The sequence below is a fragment of the Dacryopinax primogenitus genome (assembly GCF_000292625.1).
Source record: "Dacryopinax primogenitus strain DJM-731 SS1 chromosome Unknown DACRYscaffold_2, whole genome shotgun sequence".
Lineage (NCBI taxonomy): Eukaryota > Fungi > Basidiomycota > Dacrymycetes > Dacrymycetales > Dacrymycetaceae > Dacryopinax > Dacryopinax primogenitus.
The window spans coordinates 1,194,088-1,212,674 of NW_024467199.1; the positions used below are offsets into that span (position 1 = coordinate 1,194,088).

General features: G+C 52.6%; 5 protein-coding genes across 5 annotated transcripts; 4 read left to right on the top strand and 1 right to left on the bottom strand.

The window, feature by feature from the left end:
• The first annotated feature begins 327 nt into the window (after positions 1-327).
• Positions 328-2,317, top strand: DACRYDRAFT_20027 (CMGC/GSK protein kinase). The gene is made up of 8 exons (XM_040771768.1): positions 328-479; positions 536-735; positions 791-874; positions 926-1,274; positions 1,324-1,517; positions 1,566-1,752; positions 1,802-1,964; positions 2,020-2,317. The coding sequence occupies exons 1-7, from the start codon at positions 440-442 to the stop codon at positions 1,933-1,935; spliced, it is 1,188 nt and encodes a 395-aa protein (XP_040632489.1). The 5' UTR covers positions 328-439; the 3' UTR covers positions 1,936-1,964; positions 2,020-2,317.
• Positions 2,318-4,399: 2,082 nt separating this feature from the next.
• Positions 4,400-6,924, top strand: DACRYDRAFT_62153 (WD40 repeat-like protein). The gene is made up of 3 exons (XM_040775690.1): positions 4,400-4,613; positions 4,663-6,477; positions 6,556-6,924. Exons 1-3 carry the CDS (start codon positions 4,485-4,487, stop codon positions 6,739-6,741), a joined length of 2,130 nt encoding a protein of 709 aa, XP_040632490.1. The 5' UTR covers positions 4,400-4,484; the 3' UTR covers positions 6,742-6,924.
• A 1,244-nt stretch (positions 6,925-8,168) lies between these two features.
• Positions 8,169-10,693, top strand: DACRYDRAFT_98267 (uncharacterized protein). The gene has a single exon (XM_040777516.1). It carries the CDS (start codon positions 8,253-8,255, stop codon positions 9,744-9,746), a length of 1,494 nt encoding a protein of 497 aa, XP_040632491.1. The 5' UTR covers positions 8,169-8,252; the 3' UTR covers positions 9,747-10,693.
• Positions 10,694-11,036: 343 nt separating this feature from the next.
• Positions 11,037-15,936, top strand: DACRYDRAFT_98268 (uncharacterized protein). The gene is made up of 18 exons (XM_040777517.1): positions 11,037-11,206; positions 11,261-11,333; positions 11,355-12,141; positions 12,189-12,463; positions 12,510-12,688; positions 12,736-12,845; positions 12,894-12,985; positions 13,032-13,146; positions 13,196-13,312; positions 13,363-13,664; positions 13,715-13,797; positions 13,850-14,029; positions 14,079-14,263; positions 14,315-14,399; positions 14,450-14,754; positions 14,803-14,870; positions 14,921-15,589; positions 15,645-15,936. The coding sequence occupies exons 1-17, from the start codon at positions 11,041-11,043 to the stop codon at positions 15,276-15,278; spliced, it is 3,480 nt and encodes a 1,159-aa protein (XP_040632492.1). The 5' UTR covers positions 11,037-11,040; the 3' UTR covers positions 15,279-15,589; positions 15,645-15,936.
• Positions 15,937-16,766: 830 nt separating this feature from the next.
• Positions 16,767-18,522, bottom strand: DACRYDRAFT_20034 (taurine catabolism dioxygenase; the record flags this gene model as incomplete). The annotated part of the gene is made up of 8 exons (XM_040771769.1): positions 16,767-17,403; positions 17,460-17,516; positions 17,573-17,652; positions 17,699-17,789; positions 17,841-17,848; positions 17,899-17,943; positions 17,991-18,084; positions 18,137-18,522. The coding sequence occupies 8 exons, from the start codon at positions 18,520-18,522 to the stop codon at positions 17,196-17,198; spliced, it is 969 nt and encodes a 322-aa protein (XP_040632493.1). The 3' UTR covers positions 16,767-17,195.
• Positions 18,523-18,587: the final 65 nt, after the last annotated feature.

Genomic DNA, 18,587 nt, shown 5'->3' on the forward strand with positions numbered 1-18,587 from the left:
CTTTGACCCGTCATGGGGCGTCAACTCTACTTTTAACAATGACTTTATCAGCAAAAAATTTTTAGGGGGGAAGTCAGAAAAAAAGGGGCAGCAACCGTGCACGGGTGGGTCCGCAGCGGTTCCCATCGCTTACCAGATCCGTAGGAGAGCATCAAGCAGACTGACTCCACTAGACCCGTGTGCCAAAGGGTTGGGATGGTTCGGGGTCCCTCGGGCTGTGCAGCGCGTGACCCGCACCAGACTAGCCACACCTGGGCGTCGTCCTCCTCGACATACATCCTCAAGCTTCCTGTCTTCTTCATCCTCTTCTTCCCCTCCATCGCTATCCCAACTTCACGCCCTCATCCCCTCGACCATCCCCCATCCCTTTCCCCCCTGCAACTCCCTTCGCATCACGTCTTTCCCCGTCCCCCTTGTCGTCGCTCACGAAATCTAACAAATGGCAACACATGGCCCCATCAATGGCGTTCGCATCTCCCGTCAGTGCCCTGGGTCGCGTGCCGTTAGCGGTGTGCTGACACTTTCTATGTTCTAGCCGTCGATGATCCCCATAGGGTCGTTAAGGTCGTCGCATCTGACGGGAGGACGGGGGAGCAGAAAGACATATCCTACACCAATTGCAAAGTTATAGGGAACGGTTCCTTTGGCGTCGTTTTCCAAGCACGCATGCTCAACGTACCGAAAGACTATGAGGATATTGCTATAAAGAAGGTGCTTCAGGACAAGCGTTTCAAGGTGTGTGAGGGTCCTGTGAGTCGGTTTGGAACGAATTAACCCATGGTGTCCACAGAACCGAGAGCTACAAATTATGCGTCTCGTTTCCCACCCCAACGTTGTTGAACTCAGAGCATTCTTCTACTCCAATGGGGACAAGGTGCGTAATGTCACTACGCGAGGTACGATGTTGGTTCTGATGGCGGTGCAGAAGGAGGAAGTCTACCTCAATCTGGTTCAAGAATATGTTCCCGAGACGGTGTACCGCGCGTCGCGTCACTATGTGAAGCTCAAGCAGCAAATGCCTACTCTTCAAATCAAGCTGTATATGTACCAACTTCTGCGTTCTCTCGCCTACATCCACTCGGTTGGTATATGTCACCGAGATATCAAACCTCAGAACTTGCTCCTTAACCCCGCCACTGGTGTTCTCAAGCTGTGCGATTTTGGTAGTGCCAAGATACTTGTCGCGGGCGAGCCAAACGTTAGCTACATTTGCTCACGCTACTACCGCGCACCAGAGTTGATCTTCGGTGCCACCAACTACTCGACCAACATTGGTGCGTACTCTTAATTGACTCGTGTGACTAGCTTTAATATCGTCCCTAGATATATGGTCGACAGGCTGTGTCATGGCGGAGCTCATGCTGGGGCAGCCCCTATTCCCAGGCGAGAGTGGAATTGATCAGCTGGTTGAGATCATCAAGGTGCTAGGCACTCCCACCCGGGAGCAAATCAAGACCATGAACCCCAACTATATGGAACACAAGTTCCCTCAGATCAAGCCTCATCCCTTCTCCAAGGTATCCAATTTCCCAATTCCTCTCGCAATAAGCGCTCACGAAGATCAGGTCTTCCGGCCGCGGACTTCACCGGATGCGATCGATCTCGTATCCCGCCTCCTGGAGTACACCCCGACTGTCAGATTGTCGGCGGTTGAGGCGATGTGTCACCCCTTCTTCGACGAGCTTCGGGCAGAGGGAACACGCATGCCGAACGGCAAACCATTGCCGGTGCTGTTCAACTTCACCAGAGAAGGTCCGTGTGCGCGATTTTGTTGATGTTATCGTATCTCAAACTACTGCAGAGTTGTCGATCCGACCCGATCTCAATCGGACGCTCGTCCCCCCACATGCCGAGCCGGAGCTGCGTGCGCACGGCATCAACTTAGATACTTTCGTGCCTATACCTCTCGAGCAACTGCGTATCACGCTCGACTAGGAAAGGCCTGTATTTTTCATCTCGAGCGGGTTCGCTTTGATGGCCTTGCTATTCCACACAAGGTGTTGACGCGGCTTATGGCAGACTCCATCCACCGCCTCATGTTCTCTTCTTGTTTTTCTCACGACCACCGCAACTCATCCTCCTCTATGTGATCCATCGGTTTTTCTCTGGTCACAATGCGCATCACGTCTCATCTTATTTTCCACTTCGTTGCACCATATTCCTGTGTTAGTCACGCTTACTCTTCCTTCCCCATTCTCCTTATGTCCGTTCACCCCTTGCTGTGGAAAGCACCGTTCTAAAGAAGTGCTGCTCGTACCATGTATCCATGTGACGCAAACTGTTGTTGGAACGAGGTAACCCAATACAGTAGTAGATGCCCAGCAAGCTATGTAAGGTGTGACTGTCTTGCACATCATCTCGCGCGATCCTCCGTCAGCATCCGCCATGAGCACGTCAACGAAAGAACATGTAAGCGCAAAGGATGTCGGCAGTCTCCGATTCTTCTGTCAGGATCTTTAATGCGTGCTCGTGCTGTATAGTATCATCGAGGTAGCTATTGATGGGAATTGCAAGACAGAACGAATCGTGGCAGGCTGGAGGAGCGCAAAGACGGGGAGCAGGAAGCAAACGGGGTTATCAAGCTGACTGTGTGGAGGGTAGAACTCGGCAAACTTGTACAGCTTCTTGATTTGATCCAACAAGTACCAGGCAGGGGTGTAATACGTGACATGGTTGCTGGTAGAATCGCCTTGACTGTGGTTTGAGTGAAGTTGGCCGACGATGCGATCTTCGCAGTTCGCCGTGTGCTAGACGAGGGAGCCGGGATGGCTCCCGGCGGTGAAGGCTTCTGCCGTCTTGTCGCACGAGGCGTAGTTGCTGATCGCAACAGAGTCGATGCCGATTTATTTACAAGTAAATGAAACTGATCCCCCGATGTGTTAGATGCTGAGGTCAGCAATATAGCTGTCTTTGCGGATACTTGTCTCCGCTAAGACACCGCCCTTCGCGGTCGTATACCGGGCTGACAAACACTTCTTTCGTAGGACAACCATTGACCTGGATCTTTCTCCCTTCGAGAGACTGGACATGGTCGGACCGTGCCTAGAGGGAGAAATACGTGCAAGCCTTGGGCGGACAAGAGGAACACCGAGAATAGGAGTAAGGAGGCCACGGGCACGATGGATGGATGGAGTTACAGTTGTCAACAGGGCGCATCAGGATCGCCTTGCGCCATTTCACAACGGCATACTCGACTCCGTTCTTCAGCAGGCAAAAGAAATCTTCGTGGGCTTAGGTGGGCTCCATTAGAGGAGGTAGAACCGGGAATGACGTCGACTCAGACGACGAAGGTGCCACGGCTCCTCTTCGCGGAGATCCGTGGGAAAAGCAGCGAGCAGTGATCATTGGCCAGCCACTTGCCAGAGAGCCTCTTATAAGAGATAACGCGAAAAGACAGATAAATGATTCAATATCCCATCGAAGACCAGCTTTGTTCAGTTCGGCTTTTGTGAATGACACTTCGGGAGGTCAATATTGTGGACGAAAGACTCACTGGAAGATGTAAACGCAGGGCTGACAATTTTACCGAAGTTCGCACTGGCACTTTATGCCATCAGCTCGATACAACCAAAATCCAATGGCTCTAGATCGTGACAGGCGCCAGAGAAAGCCGTCCAAAAATGGGCAACGATGTAAAAGGTTTGCATCCTAATACTTCCGCCCAATAAAGTTTCCACACCAAATGGGTGTTGTTACCTCTCCTGTTGTTACCTCCTGTTGTTACCTCTCCCCCTCCACCTATGCATCAAGCGCCCATCGTGAATTATGTTGCACTTCCCGTTGACGCCTTTATGTGTTGAAAGCACCGTGCGCTTATAACTTGTGTCCGCGTGACGCAAGACGTTCTTCAAATCAGGTAATCTCATACAACAGTAGTACGAAGTTGTGACGTCCATCGCACATCATCAGCTTTCGCGTGATCCTCGTCGGTATCCGCCATGAGCACGTCAGCAAAAAACATGCGAGTCAAACAAATTGTCGGCAGTTTCCAGACGTTCAATGAAGATCTCCATTGCGTGCTCTCGCCGTGTAGCGCCATTGAGCTCGCCATCGATGGGGATCATTAGCCTGTCGTTTGCCCTTTTGCCTTAACCAAGCCGCCGAGATTGAGGTCCAATTGCGCAAGTATCGCGCCTTGATACAAAATATTCTGCTTCCGAGGCGTACCTTCTGGTCCCGTGCAACCCCCGCAGACTGGCGGAGACCTTAATACTTCCGCCCATAAGTACCTGCTCCTATAGACCGGTCTTGAGGTTACAGCCCAAGCGAACGAGCGCTGGTCGTTCTCTACTCATAAAGCGCCCATCATGGATCACTCACACTCCAGCTCATCCATGGCGAATTCCAAGACTTGCGATACCGTGCCTGCACCTCAGAATCTCTTGATCCGATCGTCCAGACCGCCGTCACCGTCGCCTCAGCTTACAACGACCAGCTTGTTTGAGGTGCCACCCTTGATCAGCCCTCACGAGGAAGATCTACCAATGGAAGAGTCGTTGGAGGAAGAGAAGGATCTCAGTACAACCTTGTTCCCTCCTGCACCCACGGGAAGGAAGCTATGTATCCGACATCAGCGGATGGCAGATGAAGGAACGAATCTAAAGCTGCAACATGTGAGTATATGCACCGCAGAGGTATGCGCTCTTGCTGACAGGGTTACAGTCCCTTGATCTTCTTCCCGATGAAGAGCGATCTGCTATCGCACAGATATGGGCCTCGTTCAGTGCCTCTTCCCACGCGCGCCGAGATCTTATATTGCGTGGGATTTTGACGATGTGCTGCTTCACCGAGCTGTCCCTGCTTTCTGATCAACTCCGGGACATCATTCGCATCGACCCTTTCACCCTGTTCCCTTCCGAAGTTTCTCTCCGCGTACTTTCGTATCTCGATGCGACCACTCTAACCAAAACCGCCCAAGTAAATCGAAATTGGAACCGTCTTTCAAACGATGATATCCTGTGGAAGACTATGTGTGAGCAACACATTGAGCGCAAGTGTCACAAGTGCGGCTGGGGTCTGCCATTCCTCAAGGCAAAGAAGAACTGGCCACCAGGCATCGCTGGCCGACCAACGATTGCTGCGAGGCCAAGTAGCTTCGCCCAGTCCAAGCGCACTATCGATGAGCTCGACCGGGATGTCTATCCCTCCGAATCCCCTTCCAAGCGCCACAAGTCTACTAGTCCGGAACCCTCGCCTGTGTCGCCCATCGATTCCCCTGCGCTGTCTGGCTTCTTATCACCCTGTCCTATGCCTGCCACAGCACCAACGTGCGTGACACGCCCGTGGAAGGATGTGTATCACGAACGGCATCAAGTCGAATGCAACTGGCGCAAGGGCCAATATGTCGTATCTACCCTTCAGGGCCACACAGAAGGTGTCATGTGCCTCCAGTACTCTGAAGACTTGCACACTCCGTCTTTCCCCGTGCTTATCACTGGATCTTATGACCGCACGGCCCGAGTATGGAACCTCGAAACTGGCAAAGAAATCCGAACACTCCGCGGCCATTCTCGAGCGATACGAGCCCTGCAATTTGACGAGGTCAAGCTGATCACCGGTTCAATGGACCATACGCTGAAAGTGTGGAACTGGCGCAACGGGCAATGTGTTCGGACATTAGAGGGTCACACCGAGGGGGTTGTCTGTCTCCAGTTTGACGGCAATGTGCTGGCAAGTGGCAGCGTTGATACGACAGTGAAGGTCTGGAACTTGCGTACCGGCGAATGCTTCACTCTACGCGGACATCGAGATTGGGTGAATGCGGTAACGATCTGGGACTCAAAGGCAGGGTCCTCCGACCATGTTAGCGAGTTGACAGGGTCACATCAATTGCCTGATATTGATGCTGGCAAGATGCTATTCTCTGCGTCGGACGATGGTGTCATTCGTTTGTGGGACCTTAATCTTCGACAATGCGTCAGGCAATATCATGGCCACGTTGGACAGGTGCAGTCGATCAAGTTATTATTGTTGGACGAAGGGTGCGAAGAGCCTGATAGCGCCGCGGAACCGCGAGAGCCAGATTACTCGGAGATTGTAGGCCAATTCCAATCTTCTGTTGGTGACGGGTCAGAAGAGACAGAGGAGCCAGTTCAGCCGGCACTCGGTGCCATTCAGCCTTTCAACCATCCATATACACAATTACCATCCGGATTGCCCGGTTTCGCCCCTGTGTCTGTATCAATTCCCACCGTGCCGCCGGCGAATCACCCCGGGTACGATTCCCCTGCCTTCCATCCTTCTGCCACGTATGAGCCGCATGACCACGAACGCGCAGCCAATCGCAAACTACCTGTGCAGAAGCGCACAGGGCCTGTTCCGATGCTGATTTCAGGCAGCCTTGACAACACAATCAAGGTCTGGGATGTTGAAAGTGGGCGATGCACGAAAACGCTATTCGGGCACATTGAGGGCGTATGGGCTGTTGATAGTGACCGATTGCGGCTTGTGTCTGCCAGCCATGACCGAACAATCAAAGTGAGCACCTGGTCTTTTACTGCTTCCCGGCTTCCTTCTGTAATCAGCCAGCTTACTGATGCTTCTTTACCTTTCCAGGTGTGGGTCCGTGAACAAGGTCGATGTATCACGACGTTGGTGGGACATCATGGCGCGGTGACGTGCATTGCGTTGGGGGATGACAAGATCATATCAGGGAGCGACGATGGCACCGTCAAGATATGGAGTTTTGCGCGTGATGCCAAACCAATACCGGCTTCGTCCTCTCCTACCCCTGCGGCATGAGCGGATGGCAGAGGGTTATATCGCGATTGTGGGAAGCCCGGCAAGTGCGGTGGATATCCATTTGAGAGGTTTATTCCCATGCTTCGCCCCTTCCTTTCTCTTGCATTCTGTTTGCATTTGACATTTCGGCCCCTTGCGGACGTGTTGCTTCTTGTATCTTTGCGGACCTGGATTGCGTGACCCGCGGGATTTCCCATATTCTTGTATTTTGCATTGCGGCATGCGGGTGTCCTTCCGACCCTGCGATACCTTACCGCTCATGTTGAAACAATCATTGTATGTATGTACCTAATTTGTAAAGCATTCTGCATCCCACACGGGGAGCGAGTAACGTCGATCGCGCGGCAAGGGCGGCAAGGGGAATGAATGAGATGCTGTAATGAACGGCCTGAAACGTGTGCAAGCAACGGAAATGATGCGTGCCCGATCTCAGGTGGGTTGCCGGCGGCTTGCACAGAGCCACGGTGGTCGGTTGGTCGGGACTGAAATGCCCTGTTGTGTTGCGATGGCGATATCGGGCATGGGGCTATAAGGGAGAGGAACCGGGCGGACCGTGGTCAAGGGCTTAAAACGATAGGATTTGGGAAGAGCAGAAGCTGATGGTTTGGAGCACATGTCGAGTGCGGCTACTGCGGCATGTTTGAACTTTGAAAATGAATATAGCTTTTCTGAGGTTCTGCTATACGCTGGCTTCTGGGGAATGATAGGCCGTTGTTGTACAGAGCGTGAGACGAGGTTTCGGCCCGCGAAATACGTGATTTTGATTCGCCCATTTTGGGGAAGTAGGCTGCTTCGCTGGAAAGCGTGCAGGAACGGGTGTCAGCGGAAGCTAATGTGGCGGGGACGGATACGGCCAGTGCCACCAGCGCACACGGTGTGGCAGCTAGCGAGCCTCTCTGGCCACGGCTCTCTTCCCCCTGCTGTTCCAGCTCCCAGCTGAGCTCCCAGCGCACACTAAGGCGGTGGACGGCCTGACCGCTCATTCAGCTTGAAAGGGAGAACTAGAGGACGCCTTGCTTGCTTGCTGCTTGCTTTGCTTTGCTTGCGTCTGTTGCTTGCTTGTTTACTCGGTATTCACCCACCTCGGCAGCATACACTTTCCCAGGGCACCTAGTCAAGCTTCATTCACCGGACGAAAAGAGTCCAGGCCCCCTCTCCCTTTCTCCCTTTCTGAGACCCGTTTAGTGGGATATTTGCAGCATACATCTCACTCTCCCGCTCTTCCCTGTGGTCTCTCCTCCCTTCCCCCACAAAGGGCTGCACATGCACTCGCCCTTGTCCGATCTTCGTTCACCCACTGACGTCGGCATATCATCATCCTCTTTCCCTCCATCAATCCCTCTCAGGAGCATATAACTACCCCTCCCTCTCACCATCATCCTGCTTCTTCCTTCCTTTCCCCCCCTCATCCTCCCTCCACCATCTCCTGTCGCAACACTCTGGATCCCTGCGAACAGCACCACCCCGTCTCTACCAAGGCGTCCAAACTGACGGCACACAAGGAGCAAGATATGACAACTACCGTCGACGTCCACGTCGCCACTACTACGACGGTGTTCACCAAGGCATCGTACACTCCCCGCCAAGTATCCGCACCAACCCAGGGTATGATAGGCCTCTTACATCAGCAACGAGATCGCGATCAACCCCGCCAGCAACCGCTCATGCAGAGCTACAAGCATATCCCCCGTCCGGGCCACGTTCGCCAGATCGTCGCCAACTGGCCACCGCGGCCCACTCGACGAGCATCCGCTGCCGTCGTGGTACCCGCTCAACCCTCTCAGTCAACACAAGGACCGATATACAAGCTTCCCCGTGAGATCCTCGAAGCTATCTTCGACCACTACATGGTCGCATGGGAATGGAAGATCCACGCCGACATTCACACCGTCTCACCCATGTTCAACGAGCTTGCCCGTACGCTTCGGAACATCAGCAGGGTATGCAAGCTCTGGCGATACATCTGCCACGACTCACCCCGGCTGTGGCGAAACATTCTCCACTGCTCCCTCGAGGTCGAACTTCGTCACACGCACAGTTATAAGATGTCCATGGACCGGTGTAGGAACGTACCAATGGATATGTGGATTTCCGGCTATAGCGAGCTGGTGGAAGTCTATGAGCTTCTACGAGAGAAGGATGCGTTCAACCGTGTTCGCAGTTTACACGTTGGTCACGCCCAGATCGCCACACGCCCAGACAAGGACATCGTACCGTGGTTCATCCATTGCAAGCTCGAGAACGTGAAGCGCTTTTCTCTGGACTATGCAGATATCAGTATGTGCGAATTTGCCGAGTATCTTCGACAGTTCCCAAAGCTGGAATATCTCCGACTTCTGCACGATCGTTTCTCGGATTACATTGATCTCACAGACGCCGACGCCCAGGAGACACGTGTCGCCATCCCCAACGTGAAGTGCATCGAGCTCATCCAGGAGAAGCGCGACTGGATCTCCCAAGTCATGCACCGTCTCGTGACGACCAACTTGACATGCATGAGCATCACGCTTTCCTCACGCAAAGGCCCGGGGAACACTGCCAGCATCACTCTCGCCGACGCTCCGTGGATGTGCATATCCCTGCGCAGAATTGCTCTAGGGAACCATCTAGATTATGCCGACATCATAGGCATTATTCAGCCGCTCTTAGCACTCTCGCATTTGCACTTGTTCCGTTCGGCCGTATGGGGTGCACAAGAGGAAGAAACCAAGCAGCCGTGCGACGCTCTGCTTGCAATGCTCCATGCCCGCCCACCAGGCGCCGTCGACGGTGGAACTACTCTTATACCAGCGCTTCGGGTGCTGAGCTTTTACGCCTACCCCCTCTCAACAGGGGCACTTCACGACCTCGTCAGCAACCGCAAGCAATCCCATTCTGTGCCGCTGAAACTAGTCGGACTAGATCCCGACTGGGTCAAGGCTACGAATGAAGAAGATCTGGCGAGAATCACGGGACTTGTGGACGTTTATAGGACCACGGCGTATCATCTGCTTGAGTGGCAATAGTCTTCAATTGGATTGGAGGTGGGGGAAAGGAAGCGGATGGATTTGGTAGCCGGATTGGGAATCGGACTGTTTACCACTGCTTTGGGGCTGGTGTTGGAAAAGTGGAGGGTGATGGGATGGTCGACCTTTGGATCTGCCGTCACGATCACGGATCAAGCTCGGCGAATCTTTCTCCCATTCCATGCGGGCACGCGATCCGCTTTCCCTCGGAGACGGCTCTCGGCTGGGATTTGCTAGAAAAAAGAAGCAGGGACGAACTGCTGTGCTCCCGCCGGAGAAATTGAGCGGTGGGGATGCTGGGGATATATATATGGGGAAGCAAGCAGGACGGGGAAACTGGTTGTAGGAAGGGGAAGCCCGGGGAACCGGTTGGAGAGATACGAAGATGGGGCATCCTGCCAAATAGGACAAGCCCATGCACACCAAGCTTCTCACCCCGCTTGCGTCTTCACCTTTTCACGATCGTCTCGCCTACTGGCACTTGGCACTTCGCTGGGGACGCGCAAAGGAAGATGCCGCCGGCTAAGAAGCTCTCGTCCGCCGAGCTATTTGGGAGCATCACAAGGCCGCGAACCTGCTTCGCGCCCGGCAGCTCCAGATAGACGAGTACTTCCTCTCCAGCACGGCTCGGCTCAGCTTGAGTCGATCCAGCCGTCTTCCAAGGTATACTCTACAGTGCTTCGGAATTGTTCGTAAAAACCTCGCCTCGGTGTATGCATCTTACTCTTTTTGTCACGTTTCGATGGAGGGCTAGCTCATCCTTTTCTTTCCCCATTTGATCTGTCTCTGCCTGCACTCGGGTGGGCTATCTCTCGTTTACCTGGCTTGTTTTCCTGTTATGTGGGAGCGGCTAGGATATATACTAATGACTCGGGTTCCGATACCTCCTTGTTCTTGTATGTTGAGTTAAACAGTCTATTATAGCCCCTTCCTTCGCAGGATAGGCTCATAAATCCTTACAATGAGCGACCAAAGGAAGTGGTATTAATGGTCCATATGATGATCGGAGAAACGAGAGTTATTCCGATATAGTCCCTGAAAGGAAATTCAGACGCGTCCCTTATTCGCGTCACAAAAGTCGCCACCGCCGCCCCCACTGCTCCAACTCCAACTCCTCATCTCAGTCTATAAAACAAGCAGGGAGAAGATGTTCAGCACCCCCTTACCTGCACGTCGGCGTCCACACTTACGAAGTGGGAGTGTGAGCGTGGGCGTCTCACCCCCCGTCGGGGTTGGCTCGCCTTTCGTTCCTCCGCCTGCCGAGGCAGGAGAGGGAGATGGGATGGGGATGGGGATGGACGTTGACGAGATCTTGCCTGCTGCTGGAGAGGGGAGGGAGAGGGATGTGAGGCAAATGAGGGACGGGGAGGTGGAGAGGGTGTTGTTGAAAGATGATGATTATGAGGTTGCTGTTGTTGGAGAGGTCCCTGGGGAAGTGAAGACTCTGTTGGAGAGTATCAGTATGTTCTTGTCCTCCTTTGCCTGTTGGATTTGAATCCTGACATGGCTGAAAGACCTGCAAAAAGAGCCCGTAAGAGGAGCGATCGACGACCGTACTGGCTTCGCTTTCCTAACGCTGTTTGACCGGTGCGTTGTCTGGCGATCTAGTGACGCACGCACACACCCCCCCGCCACAGCTCAAGTGTATACTTTCCCCCTCCCACCCGCGCGATCTGGTACACTCGCACACGCAGCGCTCGTACCACATCAAGCGCGCGAGCCGGGGCTACTCGTCGTCCTCCCCGAAGGGGAGGCCCGCTATTGGGACTCGGTAACGCGGGCGCTTACGAGCAGGGACAAGTTTGCCAGTGTCGTTCTGAGCTTATCGGAGGGGGAGGAAGTGAACGGTGTTTGGCGCTGGGAGAACGCAGTCTTCTTGCTTTCGACTACGTTGGGCAATATTTCCCGGCTGATGCTCACGAGTACGAATATGGGACGGGCGTTGGTGGCCAGCTCGCCGTTTGCTCGCCCGAGGGGAGGGCTGACGAGGCTCTTCTCCCGTGCTCAGGTGCCTGGGTCTCCAGCAGTTGTAGGGCTTGCTGTCGTTCCCGATCCGGCTAGAGGCGCGGACGTGTGGATCGCAAAGGCCAAGAGCGTAGAGCTGTGGCGGTTGGAGAGGGAGGGGGGAGAGCACCTCGTGTTGGAGGTGAACATGCAGGAACTTCTGTCCACTGCGCTCCCTGCGCAGGAGGACAGGTCCTTCTGGGATGTGCAGCTGCTTGATATCGCGGCGCTGAAAGACGGCACGCCGGCTGTAGCGTTCGCATGCACTCTCACTACACCTGGATATGTGTGGTCCAGCACTAAGCCACCATCCTATGCTGTTGCCACGCTAGCACATGCCGGAAGCTCGGACTTGCAGGTCTCCAGTCTGAGGGAGTTACAGTACTCCACGGTGCGTTCCACGGCTTGTCCTGAGCATCCTGCTTATTTTCCTTCTAGCCATCTACTCTCCCCTCCGCCGACGTTTCCCTCACCGCACCCCAAGGAGGCACAACCGTCTTCGTCCAATTCCCCGATACGGTCATCTCCTTCACCCTCATACCCGGCTCGGTATTCTACGAAGATATCCCCCTGCGGGACCTAAGCGAGAACCGCTACTTGGGGCATAGTACCGATTCCCCTGTAGAAGGACAAATGACGTGCCTTACTGCTCTGAGTGGCCTTGTCTCCCTCACGGTCAATGTCCCAAGCGTCACTGCAAAGGCGCAGATGATGTATGTCGCATTTCGTATCTCTCTCGCATAACTGACCCGTACACAGGTTGCACGGCGTGAACCGGGAAGAGGTCGCTAACGGCCGGCTTAAAGAACGCATCGAACATGCGGTATACTACGGAGGGTCATCAGCCAACCCGCTGTCCTTTGACTTCCGCAGTCCTGACATCGAGGGCGACCTGGCTGCGGCGATCGAAGAGATCAGCACGGAAATCGTCTCCTCTTGTGCGTGATTTTGCATCAGCTTTGGATGAGAGATTTATGGTTTGTAGCGTACAAGTACAAGCCTGTGGTCGCTGACCTGGACAGGCAACTTGAGGAACGACTCGATACTGCAAAAGAGTTGATCGGTTTTATCGACTCCAATCATCTGCTCAGCAGAGTACGTCCTTCATATAAATGTGTTTGGTATGTGTTAAAATTGTCATAGCTGTCCGTTACCGCACGGTGGAAGATTTGCATGGACGGGGAGAAGATTGCGGCTGCTAAGCAGCTATGGACGCTGCATGAAGATGAATTACGGTCCGTCAAATGCAAACCGTGCTAGTCTATTCTGATATGCAATCAGGGAGAACCCGAGATCAGTATTGTCGACGGTCTTGTCTGACGCTATTGATAGAATTTCAGCAAAGCAGCAGGGAGATGGTGCCGAGTCGGGTATACGGCCATTCCTACAGGACAAGGTACGAGACACGATGTTTTTCACATGTCCTCCTTTCTGAGACGATGTAGATCGGCGAGATCGGAAATCTTCCACATGGAATTGGCGAGCTTGTTGAACAGGAACGGCATTCCGCTGATTCCCTCCATCGGGCAAACATTACCCTCGAAGCTGACAGTCTTGTTGTGGTGCGATCCATTCTAGCGCCTCAGTCCTTTTGAGTGCTCACCGTCTGTAGACCCTCCTAACGGCAGCACAAGAATATAGAAGCGAACATTCAGTTCGATACGGTATCTCGGAATTCAGCAGCCCTGTACCGGTCTGGACAGAGACGAAAGAAAACATCGACCTTCTCTACCTGTTGAACGAACGGACCAAAGAAGACTACCGTTCGGTCTACGAGATCAACCTGAATAACCCTCCTTCCAATTCATCACGCGCAGAGATTAAGAACTTGCAGGAGCAGCTGAAATATCATTTGCTCTTTGTGGCGCGCACGTACTTCCGCGTTGTACGGAATTGTTTGTCCCACTTTGAACAGTATGTGGATTGTATAAAGCCAGCAACCTCGAGACTGATAGTATGACCAGTTCACAAGGCGAGGACAGTACAGAGGCCCGAAACCTGCAGGTTCAACACGTGGCACAGCGAAAAGGCATCATCATGGGTCTCGGTGCGTTCATACATGTGTTCTCGCGAGTGATGCGACTGAACCATAGTGGTAGTTAATATGGGACACGGCCAAGCTGCTCTGGATATTGCCGAAGAGGAAAAAGACTGGGAGACGCTGGTCGATCTCTGCACTGATGAGGAACTGGGGGCCACGTCGGCTTTGCTGGAGAGTTATATCCTGAATCATGGCGAAGCATTCGCGTTTGAGCTGTACCAACGGTACTATCAGACAGGTGAGGGAATTATTTTGGACAGAAAATAGGTGCCTGACATACGCTGCAGGAAAAATATATCAACTCTTGCATAGGAACGCCAGAGAGGAAGTTCAGTTGCTCGATCGTTTCCTGCAGCAGAGCGGATATCATCGGATATCATGGATTCATGATATCACAATGGGTAACTTTCAGCTCGCTGCTGGTGCTTTGATGGTGGAAGGCAAGGCGTCAACAAAAACCATCGACAGAAAGGTGAACTCTCATCCGACAATTAGTGTCAGCAGGCTGAATTGTCATGAACAGACTATGTTGAGTCTGGGCAAGGTCAGTGAACTGGCTCAACATACTGCTAAGATATACAAGGAAAATAATCTTGCCATAGCTGGACGTGAGTGGAGCAGTTCCCAATGTTGTCACCGTTCTCAGTCTGCCACATAGGGTACGACAAGGGTTTGGAGATGGTGACGGTACACGAAACCTTGGCCGAGGAGCTTGCCGAGAACATAGCCCTTGGACATCTCGCTCAACCAGACATCATGGCCGATACAATCGCAGAGAGGAAGGCGGCACGACTGGGAACCTCCGCGTTAGTCGACGTGTTCAAAGCGGCGGTGAAGCATGTCATGCATGGCGATATTCTTTCTATCGAAGATTTGGTGGATGTCTTGACACTGAAGGACAACCAACGTGGCGAGTACAAAGACTACGGAACTGCACTGAAAGCTTTCGAACAGTCTGAGGCCGTAAGTGCCATTTCGCAACAAGGGTGTTTCAGTAACAAACTTCTGTAGGAAATGCCAACGGCACGTGCGCAATTGACTCTAGAAGCCCTCTGGCGACGAATATATCTCCACGACAAGTGAGTTGTGTGTTGTTACTATTACATCATATCCTAACAGATCGTCATAGCTGGAGAGAACTCAAGCCAAGCGACGACATGTCTGACGTTGAACGACAAGCACGATTGAGAGGGACCGCCGCATATGCCACACTTTGGGCTACAGTAGACGGCCTCGATCCCAAGTACTTCCTCCGACCTGCGAACTGTCGACGCGTCCCCACGGACGATGAGTGCCGAGCTCGATTCGAGAATTACACTTCACAACAAGTGGCGGTCCTCCAGCATGCGCTAGAGCAAGAAATCGGGCAACTGGAAGATATCTTTACTGAGGAGGGTCCTGATTCCCCGAGGATGGGCCTCGAGTACTTGTACGATGAGACTTTCGCTTTGCTGGGCCTGGATAAGGAAACGCGCATGTCGCAGTAACACGAGGGCTTACAAAGTAGGGAGAATACGATGAACTCTTGGAATGCATGCTCTGCTTTCCAATCCGCTTTGTATCGCTTCCATGCCATCTTCAGACCAGGCCAGAGTGAGGAATAAATCCGCTGATACCACTCTCGTGTGTAAGCCAAGTTAGTTTGCTTATGAACTTCGGCCCATCTGGCGTAGAACTCCTGCAGCGCCTGTTCTTGTTCGATCTCCCTGATTGCAATTTCATCCGGTGGGGCAGTGGACGCAAGAGGAGGAAATTGATCGAGCACTTCTTGCTTCGCCGCGAAAAACTGCGTGTTGTTCTAAGAGAGGAGTTTGTTCAGAATCCAGAGGCAATGTCCTCGAGAAACTGCGCACTTGAGTCCAAAACGACTGATTGAAAGCATCCAACTCCTCCTGTCGTAGCCTCCACTGAAGTGCATCTCCCTCTTCTTCTATCGCTTCCTCATGCTGGATAGAACCAAACTCATCAACAGCATACGGCGTTAGCGATGCCCGCGAGCTGGCTGTTGCTCCTCGGGGTGGTCCGTACAGCACTGGGCGTAGGTTTGATGCAGCGTCGGGTGGGCCAACCAAAGGACGACGATAAGTCGCTATCCCTCTAGAGAGAACGCGGACAGCCGTTCTTGATGGTAGGCGTGGGACATGCATACTGACTGTGAGAGTGGGGCCTGCACTGTCGGTTCAGGCGGACCCGATGTAGACTTCGGAAACAAAAAGTAGAACAGAATCATGTGCACCCTTGTTGTTTGCATCATCTTGTTGGTGAACCACCACTAGGTCAACTCAGGTCAACACACAATAACTATCCAGGTGGTCCGCTTCAGTAGGAAATTCACCCGGGCGGACTTCTGCACCGGAATATAAGCAAATTTAAAAACTTGCATTCACTGCTTTCCTCTGATGAAAGGTCAATTTATTTTGCGCCTCCCGGATCTGGATGTCGTCAATCCGCTTATTGGGTGCTTTCGCTTCATTCTGTTGTCTTGTGACGTAGTATCTTCTCCGGATGCTTAGGCTCTGCTGCTTTTGAGCGGGTTGCATTAGCACTGACTGCGGTGGTTCTTTGACCTCCACCATGTCCAAAAACGAATCTTCTATGGATCTCGAAAGCGTGAAGGATCAGCTTCTGGACGAGAGCGATCATGCTATCAAATACCGGACTTGCTCTTGGCAAAAGGTGAGCTGCAGCTCCACCGAGTTGTTGCTGTCTTGCTAAAGCTCAGTAGACCGCCGCCCTTTTGTTTTCGGAATACGTATGTCTGGCTATAATGAGCTTTCCATGGTGTGTTGAACCGGAGACTCATTAGGAAAGGTGCCGCGGCTAATCCCGCCAGGTCATACTCCGTCCTTGGCTTGGTTCCGGGGACTATCATCACTATTGCGGTGGCCGCCAGCGTTCAGTATACGTCTCTGGTTCTCTGGCGATTTTGCTTGAAACATCCAGAAATCAGATATGTGTGCAACATCGGCAGAATGCTCTTTGGTGGCTCCCCGATTGCATACAATATTACGGCGGTGTTCTTTGTCCTGAACAACACATTTATCCAAGGCCTTCACTGCCTTGTTGGAGCTCGTCTTCTTAATACTTTGACCAACTCGGCCGCTTGTTCTGTTGCATTCAGCGCGGTTACTGCCGCCGCTTGCTTCGTTGTTTCCTTGCCACGCCCGTTGTCGCACCTCAGCGGGCTGGGAACGTTCAGTGCCGTGACAATGTTTATCGCCGTGATATTATCAATTGTATTCTCCGGAATCCAGGATCATCCGTTCGGCTATGTTGCTGGTCAGGAACCTATCGTCACGGTCATTCCTGTCTTGGGTACCAGTTATGTCGCGGGAATGTCAGCTTTCTTGAATATTAGCTATACCTTCATTGGCCAGATCACACTGCCCTCGGTGAGCGGTTTCTTAAGTCTCATATACAGCGTTTGGTCTGACATCTGCATAGACATTGGTCGCTGTGTGAAGAACAACCCGATTGTCCCATATTGCGAGGTCATCTTTCTCCCATCGATATCGACCTTGGAGGTCGTGATTCTCGGCGATATGCCTAAATAGGTAATCCAGTTGATGATCCGATTCTTCCTTGGTGAGCTCGAGAATGCGAGTTGTAAACCTGGTATAGATAAGCTCAGCGTTATCAACAGTGACCAAGGGGCACAGAAGACACACGACCGGTTCACAAACAGTGCTTTGAAGCCTGTGATGGGATGTGTCCTGACCACTGGGCTACGTGTCGGTCCCGAATCAGCAAATGCAACATCCCACCTGTAAGACGATCCTACTGTACTGCCCTCAGGTCTTCTCCGTCATTTAGAGGAGACCCTCGAAGACTTTGGATGGGAACGTTCTGCGCTCGAGCAGTCTGTCCAAATGTTAAGGCTATGCGATGCCCCTTAATAGGAAGATACTTCATGGAAGAAGTTTCCATCGTGGACAGCCGTCAATCCTTCCAGGAATTTTTTGTACGCTGGACTCAGTCGATCATAGGCTTCGTACCCACTACATCAAATCTCAGTGAAGTCCAGGAAAGCCCACCTGTCTCTAGCCCACCTCGCCCACTGTTGGAACGAGTTCAGTTAGAGTAAATTACTACGTTAAAGATCCTCACGAGTGTGTCGCCGCCCACAGCCGGCAAAGTATGCATCTTGAGTACCTTGGGACCATGAATAGGAGCAGTCTTCACAATTACTTTTAGCTTACAGAAAAATCCGCTGGGACATTTTCGAAGGAAATATCGGAGTGCCATCCATTGCTAGCTCGGCCAGTCAGATCGACACCTGCCCGAGCGATTCCACTAGTATGAGTTTAGCTGGCCGATAAGTAAGGTAAGGCGACGCGGAACATGCCCGATTGATGATATAACGGAGACGTCAGCACCCAGTTCCGACGAATCCTCTGATACGGGGTGTTTGTGCAGCCCCGAAGTTTCCGGTCTACCAGTTAGCTCGCCCATCTTGAGCACAAGCTGTTTCTGTTGTTGTATATCCAAGTCCTGTTTGGTAAAGAAGACAACGCCTCGATGGCTGACGAGCGTAGCGAGGTCTTTGACCATCTCGGAGGAGCGAGCATCAGCAAGGATTTTTGACAATTGCACGAGAGGATCCGGAAAGCGTGTCCCAATATGCGGAGTTAGGTCATGGGAGACGAGAGCTGCCAGAGAACCTTGTAGAGAAGCTGAGGTCGCCATTCCGCGGACGCCATGCAGCACTGGTATCCTGAGAGAGGCGAGCATCGGGACTGAGCGGAACGAACACCAAAAAAGAAGAATATAGCATCGATTGGTATTTATGCAGCAAG